Genomic DNA, 13,614 nt, shown 5'->3' on the forward strand with positions numbered 1-13,614 from the left:
AAGCCCCCTTTAATGGTTTCTTATTTTTATGCAAATGTTCAACATTGACACAAAGGTACTTTACGGATTTCTTCCACCATTCGTTTAATTTGTACTCTCGACGTTTCAAAGACTTTGCAGCCTTCATGTTCTAGGGCGAACGAAACGGAAATAAAAAAACAAATCAATGAATCAAACAAATTGCAATTCATACATTTGCTTTACTAGCGTAGACTTTTGAGTCTGACTGTACATTATCCGTGGTATATTGGACAGTCACCCGTCGGCCGTGAGCGACGGATAAGGAAGCCGTATCCGCCTGCCGCATGCCGCCTGCCGCGTGCCGTGCCGTTAAAATCAATACACAACCCAAATACACGGCCTGACGACATTTCAATACAAGGCTGTGTGTATTACGCGGACGTGGGCTTATTTTTTTTATTGATTTCAATGACGAGACGAGCTTGCCGTTCGCCTGATGGTAAGCGATACGACCACCCATAAACAATAGAAACACCATCCAACACCTTGAATTAAAAAGTATTGTTTAGTATTCCACTGCGCTCGCCATCCTAAGACGTGAGATGTTAATTATTATGTCCAGTAGTTACACTGGCTACAATGTCCTTCAAACCGGAACACAACAGTGAGTAAACACTGCTGCTTGGCGGTAGAAATGGATATTGTGGTGGCAACTACCCAGGCGGACTCTCACATATGAGAGATCTACCACCAGCTCATACTGAAATGTGGCTTTGTAGTAAAACTATAATTTTGTAGTTATAAATATCAGCTGTGTATAAATCTGTCTCATTGGGCACTGGCATTCTTTACTAATCTATATTAATATATAAAGCTGAAGAATTTGTTTGGACGCGTTAATCTCAGGTACTACTAAACAGATTTTGATTTCTTTCTCACTAATAGGAAGCTACATTACTCCTGAATACTATAGGCTATTTTTTCCCGGAAAATATAAAGCGCGACTTTTATCCCGCATATATTTTAACACGAGCGGAGTCGAATACAAATGCTAAAAGATAAAACACCCTTTCATCTTGAACAATATGCTAAGGTGGTTTGGGCATTTGGAGAGGATGGATGATAAGAGACTGACAAAGAGGGTTTATAAGGCGAATGTGGATGGAAGAGCCGGTAGGGGTCGACCGCACCGAACCTTCGAATGTCAGATATCTGACATTCTCAGTAAAGGCCAGGTCAAAAGTACCCGGAACCGGAGGGAATGCATGAAAGGATTAATGAAGGTTGAGGAAGCGCGAGAAGTATGCCAGGACCGTGCAAAGTGGCAATCTATAGTCTCTGCCTACCCCTATGGGATAAAGGCGTGATACTATGTATGTATGTATGTATCTTGAACAATATCAGCTCTATATAAAATTGACATGTTAAGGGCGGGAATTTTATAACTAGAGGTCATGTTCCTTCGTCTTCCATGCTGTCTTAATTAGAACTGATAGACTACAAAACCTTGGAAGTCGTTATGGCATATTCTCCGATGTGCCCTTAACGACGTTTCCTTGCAATGTTGATGCAACCATTACATTGAATAACAGAAGCTAATGTTAGTTGCACGTGGTTTAAGGTGAAATTCCAATTGCTATATTTATCTAATATTATATCTTAATCATTTTTCATGTAATGTACGTTATATTTACAACTGGTCACGTAAAAATCTTTTCTTTGGATAAAAACTTGAATATAATACTGGTGTTTCGAAAATCTCGACAATTCAAAAAGACTTGAGACAACGAAATTTACCAAAAGTCCTCGGACTTCCCCGTCCCCGGAGACACGAGACGTCCCGGGACCAATGGCTATAATCACTCAAGGTTAATATAGTTTTTCATTGATTCAAAATTTTCAGAAATAGGCGATAGCACATTTACAAAATTAAACTTATCAATTTTATATAACAGTAGTTAATTTTTACATTGTGTTACCAAGTGCCATTTATGCCAAAAATTATCAACAAATATTTTTGCTGAAAATCCCGTATTTTGGTTTTTTATTTTTTGATCATTTTGTAGTTTAGTGAAAATGTGGTGTGTGTAAATATATTTCTGACTGAACGTACTATGATGTTGCCGCTCCGACAAATTCTCTTTGTGTAGCAGTTGTGTGCTTAGGGCAAGTAAAATTAAAATTACTTTTTATTTTAATATTTTTTAAACTTTTACTTCTTTATTGGTCTATGGTCAAAATAACCTATGGTAAATTATTATTTCCAAGAAAGCAAGTACATGCCTTTATTTATTAACGCAATGTCAAATGACCCTATATACGTATGTGACAAAGGTACATTGTAGAAAAAAATACAGATAATCTACGTCAATTGACAGATTTAAAGTTTGATATATACGGCAAATACAAGTATTCCCCTTTTACCATAAGTTTTTCTTCTCACAGTCGACAAAGACCCAAAGGTCTTGCGTTGTGGGTTGTCCGGACTGACCACTAACACATACACTTGACCGTTTATTTATTTATTTAGCACTTGATACACAAACGTATTCAGGCGGACTTCGTGCCATAGGCATTCTCTACCAGTCAACTTTAGGTTGGTGCAGAGATAATCATTATACGTGCATGAAAGAAAGGTAGAAAACTCCTTAACCGGTGTTCTGTTATAAAATACCGAAATTTGCGAAGACGTCACTATTTTTCAGAATATCTGTGTTCGTTTGGCTTTTCATATCCGTGTCTCAACCCCGGTGCGTTACGAAGTCACGAGAATAAGTTAAGGCGATATTCAAACCTTGTGAATTTAAGATCTCTTGCCGTCAATGTCTTTCGGGAAAATGTTCATCAATAACGTAGAGATGGCCGGAGGGAAGTAACTTAGGACGTCCATAAATGTCGTTAAATAGGAGTATATCAACTTTATACTTTACGTCTTGACTGGTATGAGCCAAAATGCAATAAAGTGGGAATATCTTTATCGGTTAATAGCGTTTTAATATTATGAACATAATAAAACCCAATTCCATAACAAATATTAGGTTAGATTAGTATTTATAAATTATATTAAAATAGTATTTGACACTCACAATTTTACAAGTAATTCTATATTGAAAACCACGATATTCAATAGTTACATTAAAGGTTATACATCTTTTACAATCAGCGACAATTCTACATTAATTTTATAAATCATTCTTCGACTTTTTTATTAATTAACGTAGATTTCGATACAAACATGACAGTTTCAGGAGTTCAAAACGCAACGACCAACGACCAACGGCCGATGCGTTGATGTCTTTTGTGAGGGCCCATTCACTACTGTTTCAGAGATTTTTAACATACGCTTAAACATACACTGTGTATATGTTTAATGTTATTTTATTGCGCACATTATATTTAAATATAAATTAAATAAACATAATATTGATTAGACAAAATTATGTATAAATTGTGACATATATGGTATTTGAAATCAATTTAACGTTTAAATCATTCGAGTAATTGAGAATTATTAAAAAAAATTAGATTAATAAATTCTTAAATAGATATTTTGTTGGTCATAATATAAACAAACACTTCAATGTATCACTTCTTAGATCGACCTATTAATAAAAGGTACGAAATGACCAAAATATACTACAAAATACATCATTAAATAATATGAGATCCCAAAAACCACATAATTCAATCATTATCAAAGTAAATATTCGCTGAAACATTATCTTACAACTTTACTACAAAGTTCCGTTCATTGAAATATGCGCTGAGTACTGCCATCTAGGGAGGAAATATAAAACTATTTGCAGGTTCAGCTAAGCTAAATTAAGGTAGCGACATCTATAGGGAAATAACACAAACTCTTACCAAAATATTCATGCAGATACTTACCTGGATTATACTGATTTTATGGCCATTTCTTGAATTTGAATATTGTAACTATAATTAGCTATAGAAATTAGTCTTAAGTCTACTTTGAGACGTCTATATAATAAGCATTATAAACTTACCTTTGCAAGTATAAAGAACATAACGATGTGAAGACTAAGACAGAAGAATGTGAAGTTGAATATGAAGACTGTTTTACCGTAACTTGACCTATTTGACCCTTATTTAACAGTAAACTGGTGTTAAAAGTTAATACTCAACAAGTTATTCCTTTTCAGCTATATTTCGTAGGATAAACTATTTCTCTAACACATTAACACTAACGAATATAAAATTTAACATGGCCAAACAGTGTGGCCTTTCAAAATCCATTTACATAGTAAACCTGTCATAATATTCTTAAAATAAAAATTTACTCCAATCTTTAAATCATATTTTAAACTAGAATTTGATTCTCTACAAAATTATTTTGCCCTTAACAGTGTTAGCCTTAAGGGGGTGGTGAATTCGGCAACCACCCAAGGTCTCGCGCTTGTAAGAAGCACAAAGAAACATGACCCACATTCAGCAATCGGGAAATAAGGCCTTGCAAGAACTTGCCCCTAAAAGCCTAACATTAGTTAAATCCACCGGAAATGTAAGTGACATTTAAGCTTTATATTTATGTAGATTTAAGTGTAGATAAATAATAACTTACCTTGAAATGCTGATGCGCGGCCTGCTCCTCCGCCTCGTACTTGTGTTTAATGTTTTCAATCCGCATTTGTTTCAGTATACCGGCCACTTCGATCCTGAACAAATTTAAAATTTAATAATGGAATTTGGTGTATATATAGGATTTGTTTTGCATAAAGGAGTTGTAGGGATGATCGGTGAATTTATAATGTTAGTCTATTTTATATCTAGTGGAAAATTGTAGAAAGGATATTGAATACCAGAAAAGCTAGATTTGCATGTAATAAGTACTATGTGTTTTCAAATAGTATATGTTATTCATTTTTTTTTTAGGGAAGTAGACATCTTCCGAAGTTTATTTCTGGCTATGAGCAAACGAGACACATGTTCAATTATTATGTCCTGCAACAATGGCTAAATTCATAATGCCAGACTGTATAATTTAATTTATATGATTTTAATTTTCATAACTGTGCCAGAATTTTACCAGGTTATTTGTATTCAAATTTACTATTGAACCACCGTTAATACAAATAAAATGTCCTACTAAAAGCAACCATTAGTTATTAGACAAACTGAATATTTTGAATGATATCTCAAAATGTATAATATGCTTCCCATACTTACCTAATCTTCATATTATCCTGCAGCCTCCTCAGAGGTCCGAGGTACTCCTGTGAGCGACCACTCCTCACCTCCGCCAGCTGGTGCTCCACTTGCTTCACCCTCTCATGATACAGTTGTTCTCTAAGTGCATTGAATTGTCTCTCCAGGTTTGCTGTAATTTATAATTTATTTGTTAGATAGACTTGAATAAAGACGCATAAATTTTTTATAAGAAATAGAGCAATGATCAAGTGGATCATGTAATGAACGGTGAATGATCATATCCACACATATTGATAAGTACTATAAACACAAAAATTAGTGCTATTGGCTGATTAAATTGGAGGAATATTGATACAATTTGGTATGAACAAGAGTAATAATAGTTAGGATTATTTTTCCTCTAAAATGTGTTAATCCTTAGAATATCTTATAATATTCCTTGATGTTTGAAGAGACTAAACTCCATTTATAATGATATATTTTAATGTATACCTGTTTTGTATTACACCTTATTAAACTTAATGTTTTTTTATTATTTCTTAGATAAATTTTTTCATGTTATTAATATTTAGTTTTTGTTAATTGTATCTTATGAACATTAATATGTTTAACATTAGGCTGTTCTTTTTCATGATCCGTTCAGGTACTTATCAAATCTTTACACTGGATGCATACATAATTTATTAATACATGTTAATATAGATGTGGTTAATATATTATGTTTGATATTTGATTTTTAATAATTTCAATGAAGGTGTCTGAATATTGGAAGTTGTATACAATAACCAGTTAAGATGTCAAAAAAGTAGCAGGAGGAACAGGTGTACAAAAAGGTGCCTTATCACTATGTTAATTACAGTTTCATTTTGAAATAATAAATATTTGTGTGGTTGCTGCAGTGTATTATAGTTAAAATTGGTTAAGTAATTGATCCCAAATATCAAATAAATTTATAGATACATGATCCTGTCTGCTACACATAGGTTGTACTTGTGATGTATTGATAATGCCAATGTTACAGAAAACACTGATTATAAACAAACTTTTAATTTTAAAATATGCCAAAAATATTTTTAAACTGTTTTAACAAAATTTGTAACTTTTAGTATATTCGTTAATTTGATATATTTAAGCACTGTAACATTGCTTTAAAGAAAAACATACTTTCACCAAAACAACTACACCAATTTACTTGTCTGACCTACATTTTTATATTGACCCAAATAAACTATTTAATTGCATTTATGAATGTGTAAAGTAAACAAAATTGATACTATGAACAAATGTCCCCTGACCTTCCACTACTGATAATGGGGTATACATCCATTGTTTTGTAAACATAACCTAAAATTGTTAAGTACAAACCGAGATTGTCGAGGCACTCGTTCCGTCGTCTCTCGCATTCGCTCTCATCCATCTCAGAGGAGTCATCGGAGTCGGGCTCGTCAGCCTCCTCAGCGCTGGAGTCCCTGTCAGGGCCGCGGGAGGAACCCCCAGAGCGCTCCGTGTCGCCCCCGGACATGTCTCCATCACCATCACTGTCACCTTCCACTTTCATCGACGGCATTTTGGTTTTTCCAATCAGTTTGCAGTGAATTCGTTGTTTATAAAGAATTATTTATGTGTTTGTTGATTTTCGCTCCTTTCCAAAAGTGAAACGTCAAAGTTGTCAATTAATTGTCATTTGTCATAATGACAACGCCAGTTAGTGTTGCCCTAACATGTAATAAAACATAAAAATATGGACTGCGGACACGCGGCTTTTCGCCACCTACAATTTACTGTCCCTTTCGGCGTGTGTGGTTATTGTTCAGAGGACAAACTTTAAAGTATGGCAAACATATTATTTATTTTTAAGACCTATTGTTTTTACACACACTACGCCTTAATCCCCGAAGGTGTAGGCAGAGGTGCAACCAAGGGAACTACCATTCGCCTGTGTTTTCCGTTCCATAATGTGATAGGGAGTGAGCCATAGATTTAAATCATTAGATGTGCCCTGTACTCCTTGAAACTGTCCACTATTTATATTTGTGGGTCTATCGGAAAAATAAAAATATAATCAATTCAATTAAATTTTTATATTGTGACTCTATCGTTGGCAGACGATAAAAATATAATCAATTTCATAAACATTTATAAGTAAAATATTACTACAATATCAATATACAAATTTAAAAAGGTAAGGTCTGTTTGAATGAAAATATTTTGACTGTGAAAAATTAAAACATCAATCATAAAAATTAAAATGGCTGACCATCGAATAAAACGCGTTTATTGAATTTTGTCTTTTTGCAGTTTTTTTCTTGTACTTTGTAGTTTATTTTTGATAAGGAAGGCATATTTTATGAATTTAGAGATTATCAAAAAAACAAAAAAAAACGTACAACGTGCACCGTTCACTGCTTACTACAATCGACTACGACGTAAAGAGTGAGCTCACTCTTCTCAACGATAACACAATTCCGTGCAGCTGAAGTATGGGCGGGCACATCTAATGATTTAAATCTATGGAGTGAGCTTATTGTAACAGCAGACAAAAATTCCAGGCTGCGAACTGATACTAAAATAAAAGCCCAATATAACTTTACCAGTGGTGTATACGTACCTATATTTTATAATGTAGTATAGAAATATTTATAAAGAAGTCGAGGGTAATGCGACCCGGCCTGTTCTCGATCTACCGTCCTAATAAATATCAGTCTCGTTTTACTTGAGTTTCATTGCGATTCGTCCTCTACAGTATGATGTGAATATATTATTATAAATACCAACCAGGACCCAGGATTCGAATCAGGGACCTCAAACCGGTATTGTACCATACACGCAGTACAACTACGCCATAGAGGCAATCTCCTGTTTTAGGTGATAGATAATCTAGTTAATTATTGTTTTATACGAAAACACTGCGACTGGTACGTTCCACAATGGTAGGATACAATGTTTCAAGTTTAAAGATCTAAAATGAGGAATCTTTCATTCTCATTTAATGCGTGCGATGTAAGTATGCCTCTTGGTAGGTAGGTAAGGTATATGGCTTGCGCGGTACGCAGAGGTACACAGTACGGTTTGAAGTTTGTTACGAGCAACGACAAACCATTGTTAACCATTTGTCAGCTTATTAAATCAACAAGCTAACAAAGCATCTTGTTTTTGGTCCCGCCAGAATCTCCACATCGGTTAAAGCAGGTAAGCCTATTAGATTTTTCTACTCAGTATTAACCCGGAGACTGGTATTTGTGCCTGATATAACGTTAGGCTCACCTCCTATCATAACATCATGGGACGGAACACACACGGCGAAAAGTAGAATCCCTGGTTGCTCCTCTGCTAACCCATTCGGGGATAAAGGTGTATGTTATTTTTTAACCATTATTTATTATTTAATGGTAGGTGTCTCTCGAGTTTATGGCAATAAACTTGTCTAGAAATAATAAAGATTTTTAAGAACAGCTGAATTTAATGAATGAATTGCATATTCTGAGGCTTGTGCTTCATAGACGGGATACAGAGTTTGGCTCAGTACCGTTTAGTCATTCAAATTAATCTCAGTTATGGGTACTAATTAAACGTTTCTTATTTGAGGCTAAAGGGGACCAATAAAACGCATACTATCTGATATTAAATTTAATAGGTACTCTATTATTTACATTAAATTGTTCACTATTAACATGTTATTTATAATTTCATTTATTCAGTTGTTAATAAATTATATACAGGACTATTTATAAATAAGATAATATCAATACTGTGAAATCTCGACAAATTCACGCAAAAGCTTCGCTTGGGGACAAATTTTAAACTAAGCTGTCACAAGTTTAAGAATTGATCTCCATGCGAAGTCAAACAACATAAATATGAAGATGAAACTTTAAGATTTATAAACTTTAGCACCCCCACAGGTTTCCGCTGATTTACACAACTTACGTAACTAATAAAATAATTCGTCCATCAATAAAACGTTATGACACCATAATGTATAAAAATCAGTACACATAAACATGGAATGGTGAACTTACGATATATAAAATAACACGATTCTCTTTAATTGTGATTATTATAAAAACGACGCACGAGTTCACATAGTTATTATGTCGTGGGCTCGAGGTGGCCCTGTGTATTTGGCACTAAATTATTTGGATCGCACGTTTCTATCTACCTTTGATATACAATAATAGTATAATGGAACTAATTTTAGTTTAATCGAATATTTAGAATATTTGTTTCATATTTGTATTGCAATTGCTATATTGCCATTTTGTTTTTTGTTTCGTATAACCAGGCAACACTGAACGTCATTTGAAGAGCTGTGGACTTTTCTAAAGATTTTGCATTTGTGTTGGCCTGTAGGTATGCTGCGGTTATTAATATTTTATGCACTTTTCAATATTGTCTGGATACACTGTGAGACGTATCATTTAGTTCAGTGTAAAGCTTTGTAACACCGATTCGCGTCTATGAACTATGTTATTGTACCTATAGGCATAAGTTTAAACGGTAAATTCGCCAAAATGATGAATTTGTTTGGCCAAAAACATTATTAATTGAAATAGGTATACTATAAAAAACAGATATGTCGTTGTACAGTAGGTAAACTTGATTATATGGATATAAAATATTGCTTTTCTACTCACTATCATAGCGGTGTAATGTTGTGTACTGTGACTAATCGTTTTGCTACCACAGATTCATTTTCCTTAGCGAGAAATTCACAAGACTACAGGAGAAAATTTTTCAAAAAAATTCTATTTTTTATAACTACAGTTTATAAATTTGGCAATAGAGAAATATTTAACTGTTTTACCATCGCATTAATTTAATTTATTACTATCTATGTTTCTTTTAAATTTTCTTAACCATTCGCAAACTATAAATTCCGTTGCATTATTGTTGGTGGAGGCTTTAAAGGTAAAAATTCAACAATATTATAACACATCTAGTTATATATATTTTTAAATGTTTTAATTTCAATTTGGAAATAATTTAAAGAGAAAAACGATGATAATTATTGTTAAGTATTGAATAAAAATATCAAAGTGCAAACCTTACTACAATTATTTATGAAAACAAAATTTATTTGAGGAACAGTTAAAGGACATGACGGATATTAATATATTTTGTTTTTTTTATTATTATTTGTCATTACATACATTCAAACTTTCTCGCTGTTTGATACATGGTAGCTATGCAAAGAGAAATATAAATTATACCTATATAAATAATATTTAACGAAGTATCATAAAATCACAAATACGCAGTAAAGCCATTAGGGAATGTAATAAAATGTATCTCCTAAAAATCGATCAATGACATTTCGCCGAGTTTTACATGGCAACCCTCAATTTTATTGTATCAATATCAAATAATTTTCACAATCAACGGATACAACACTAACACTATTTTTAAGGCAGTCACTGTATATTTAATTAAATATTTTTTAGGGTTACCAGTATTTACGAGTATAACAAAAGAATTTAATGTTCATTTGAAAAAAAATAATAAATAAAGCATTTTTTGTTTATTCTTTCCATTATATTTTCTTACTTATCCATGGTTGCCAACGAATAAAGGACAATTAGTTTTATATTTTCACATCTTTTGTAGTATTGCGATAAAATTTCAGTATAATTCATATGAAGACTTTTTTAAATGGCTAAAATAACAATCGGCAACCCTGGTAACATAACGAATAACACATAATGACGATTCGATCAGTACAGTTGCACATTAGAATTCTTTTAAACAAAGTCTTTCTTTAGCAATTCTATGCTAAGACTTAGTGAAACTTAATGAAATTCAATCACATAAAAACATTTCTTGCACACCTAACAACAAAACCAATATGTCGCATCATTCCTGACCAGTGGAATGTTTCAATTAATTTGATAATCCTGTTCAAACTACGTCGAAACTACAAACCGTTTGGTCCATAACTGGAAGTACGTGGTGATATCTTATAGTAACAGTCCGACATAGTCTGAACTGGCTGGAACTAAGAAAATAATCTCTCGTTACACTCGCTCACTATTCGCTTCAGATTGTCGTTATTAACTAAATAATTTGGGAACACATCGCTATACTCTATGTCGTCTGCTGGCGGGCGCAGGCGACGGCCCCAGCCGAACAGGCGGTCGCGCAACACTCTCGGGTCGAACGCCTTCACCAAGTCCACCAGCACGTGGACCACCATCCGCGCCACCATCTCCAACATCAGCATCAGCTTGTACGCCGAGTCGCGCCGGGCGACGCACGTGTCGCGCGCGTAGTCCGCGCCCGTGGTGGCACTAATAATGTCGCAATGCACGGCGTCCATGCCTGAAGACTCATGCACAGAACTCGTTTGGAATTGGTTTCGCACTGTATCACTCGGTGTCGCACTAACGTCCTGGCGAGCACTGGCGCGTGCGGCCCTCGGGGCGCGCGTGCGCGTGTGCGTGGCGCGTGCGTGGCGTGTGCGTGGAGCGCGTGCGCCGCGCGTGGGTCGCTAGGTGTGCTTGAGCCAGTGCGCCGGCACCCACTGCGGCTCGCGCTCCAGGCTGTTGATCTCGTTGAGGAGCTGCTGGTAGGCGCGCTGCGTGTCGTTGTTGATGATGATCATGTCGAACAGGTGGCCCCAGCGCAGCTCCATGTCGCGGGCCGTCGCTATGATCTCTTTTAGCTCTTCCTCCTGTTCACAAAACGAATATATAAATAAAACACGATTGTTAAAGAATTTATACTGAAAGCATTCATTGAAGCAAATATTTATATGATTTTTAAATTGTATTTCCAAAACATACTAAACCGATAGGAGTTTCAACAAACTCAAAATATCCATGGCTACTATTTTTCACTCTAACAACAACTAAAAACTTTCCAATTATAGATTATTTCATTCACGAAGACGCGCCCCACTACTCTCCCCAATCGCTTATAGTGTGCGTATTAACAACATGTGCATACGCACACTAAGATGAGTAACGTCGAGGCTGAGGCTTGGATCAGTCTCTTTACCCCTCGACACCCCACAACACCCCCGTTTCATAGGTGGTGGGACGCGTCTTTGATGTAATGACCTATACAGGTATCTACGTTACCTTAAACGCCTCTCCGTTGCGAATCTTCTTCTGCCGTAGTTTCTCGAGGCTCGGCGGCGCGACGAACACGGTGTATGGCTTGAGGTCTGAGTTGCGCAGGATCTTCAGCGACTGCGGGTGCAGATTCAGAACACAGATCTTGCCAGAGTTCACCACCTCGCGGATTGCCTCTAGTGATGTACCTGTCAGATTACAAGAAATTAAAATACAGAAAATGATTTGTTTTTTGCTTTCAATGATGAGATGAGCTTGCTGTTCGCCTGATGGTAAGCGATACGACCGCCCATAAACAGTAGAAACACCATCCACCACCTTGAATTACAAAGTATTTTTTGGTATTCCACTGCGCTCGCCATGCTTTCACATGAGTCGTTAAATCTTATGTCCAGTAGTTACACTGTTAGATTAAAAACAACATTGTAGTTACACCATTTGTTGAAAGAATAACGGTAATAAAATTTTATTGTCCTACGAAAATGTTTCACATTACTTTAAGTACGACTTTCAATGAATTTCAAAAACTATCGAGCAGCGGATATTTTCCACAAAGTGAAGTAACATACCGTAGTAAGCCTTCTCGTACTCGCCGTGTTCGACGAACTTCCGGTTGAGTATGTCGGCCTCGAACTGCGTGCGCGAGATGAAGTGGTAGTCCTGGCCGGGCACCTCGTGCTCCTTGCGGCCGCGAGATGTGTCTGCGGGACATAGCCGGGGTTATGGGATATAATACTCCAGGTCTGATAATAGCTTATTCGATGTTTCTAGTATGGTCGTGGAAAGTATCACCAGGACTATCAACTATCTTCGTTTTTCAAAGTGGTATCCTTACGTCGTCTTTATATCGTATATTACTATACAGAATTTGATGCAAATGTATCACACTATTGAAAAATACACTCACGCGCAAAAAATATCAAAAGTACAACCAGGATTTTTTATGAAATATTCATTACTCATTATTGATTTTTAACACACTGAGGTAAAAACGAGTAAGGCGTTTATTAAATATCAAATTGACTCTGTACACCGTTTGGTACACATGTATGGTTATGCTTTAAAATTCGAAGTTATATGTCTATTGTATGTGATGGTGTGCAAGTGTAAGATAATAGGTACTAACGCGGCACGGCGGCCGCGAACCGCGCGGCGTCCTCCATGAGCCGCTGGCGCAGCTCGTGGCGGCCGATGTTGGGCGGCCCGATCAGCACGATGGGCCGCTTGTGCGACGCGCGCGGGTAGTACAGCGCCACCTCCTCGTACGTCAGGATCTCCTCCTGCTCGTACTCTGCAACACAACACGGCATCACAACCTTGTGGCCATTAGCCATTCAAATTACGCGCCCAAGCCTACGCAGCACATTGGCTCTCGGCGTAGGCTCGAGCGTTAGGTGCGAACCCCACGTGGCAC

General features: G+C 36.0%; 2 protein-coding genes across 2 annotated transcripts in view; both read right to left on the reverse strand.

The window, feature by feature from the left end:
• The window catches only part of LOC115445796 (breast cancer metastasis-suppressor 1-like protein), a 122,069-nt gene extending 115,255 nt beyond the window's left edge, over nucleotides 1–6,814 (reverse strand). The window contains exons 1-3 of the mRNA XM_030172231.2: nucleotides 6,496–6,814; nucleotides 5,149–5,299; nucleotides 4,544–4,637 (exon numbers count right to left, since the gene is read on the reverse strand). Of these exons, the coding sequence (XP_030028091.1) occupies nucleotides 4,544–4,637; nucleotides 5,149–5,299; nucleotides 6,496–6,697 (447 nt within the window). The 5' untranslated portion in view covers nucleotides 6,698–6,814. The remainder of the gene's footprint in view (nucleotides 1–4,543; nucleotides 4,638–5,148; nucleotides 5,300–6,495) is intronic.
• A 3,445-nt stretch (nucleotides 6,815–10,259) lies between these two features.
• LOC115445809 (MAGUK p55 subfamily member 5) overlaps nucleotides 10,260–13,614 on the reverse strand; it is a 140,923-nt gene continuing 137,568 nt past the window's right edge. The window contains 4 exon segments of the mRNA XM_030172253.2: nucleotides 10,260–11,797; nucleotides 12,207–12,388; nucleotides 12,770–12,901; nucleotides 13,327–13,491. Coding sequence (XP_030028113.2) covers nucleotides 11,615–11,797; nucleotides 12,207–12,388; nucleotides 12,770–12,901; nucleotides 13,327–13,491 — 662 coding nt within the window. The 3' untranslated portion in view covers nucleotides 10,260–11,614.

Source organism: Manduca sexta, chromosome 11 (assembly GCF_014839805.1).
Source record: "Manduca sexta isolate Smith_Timp_Sample1 chromosome 11, JHU_Msex_v1.0, whole genome shotgun sequence".
Taxonomy (NCBI): domain Eukaryota; kingdom Metazoa; phylum Arthropoda; class Insecta; order Lepidoptera; family Sphingidae; genus Manduca; species Manduca sexta.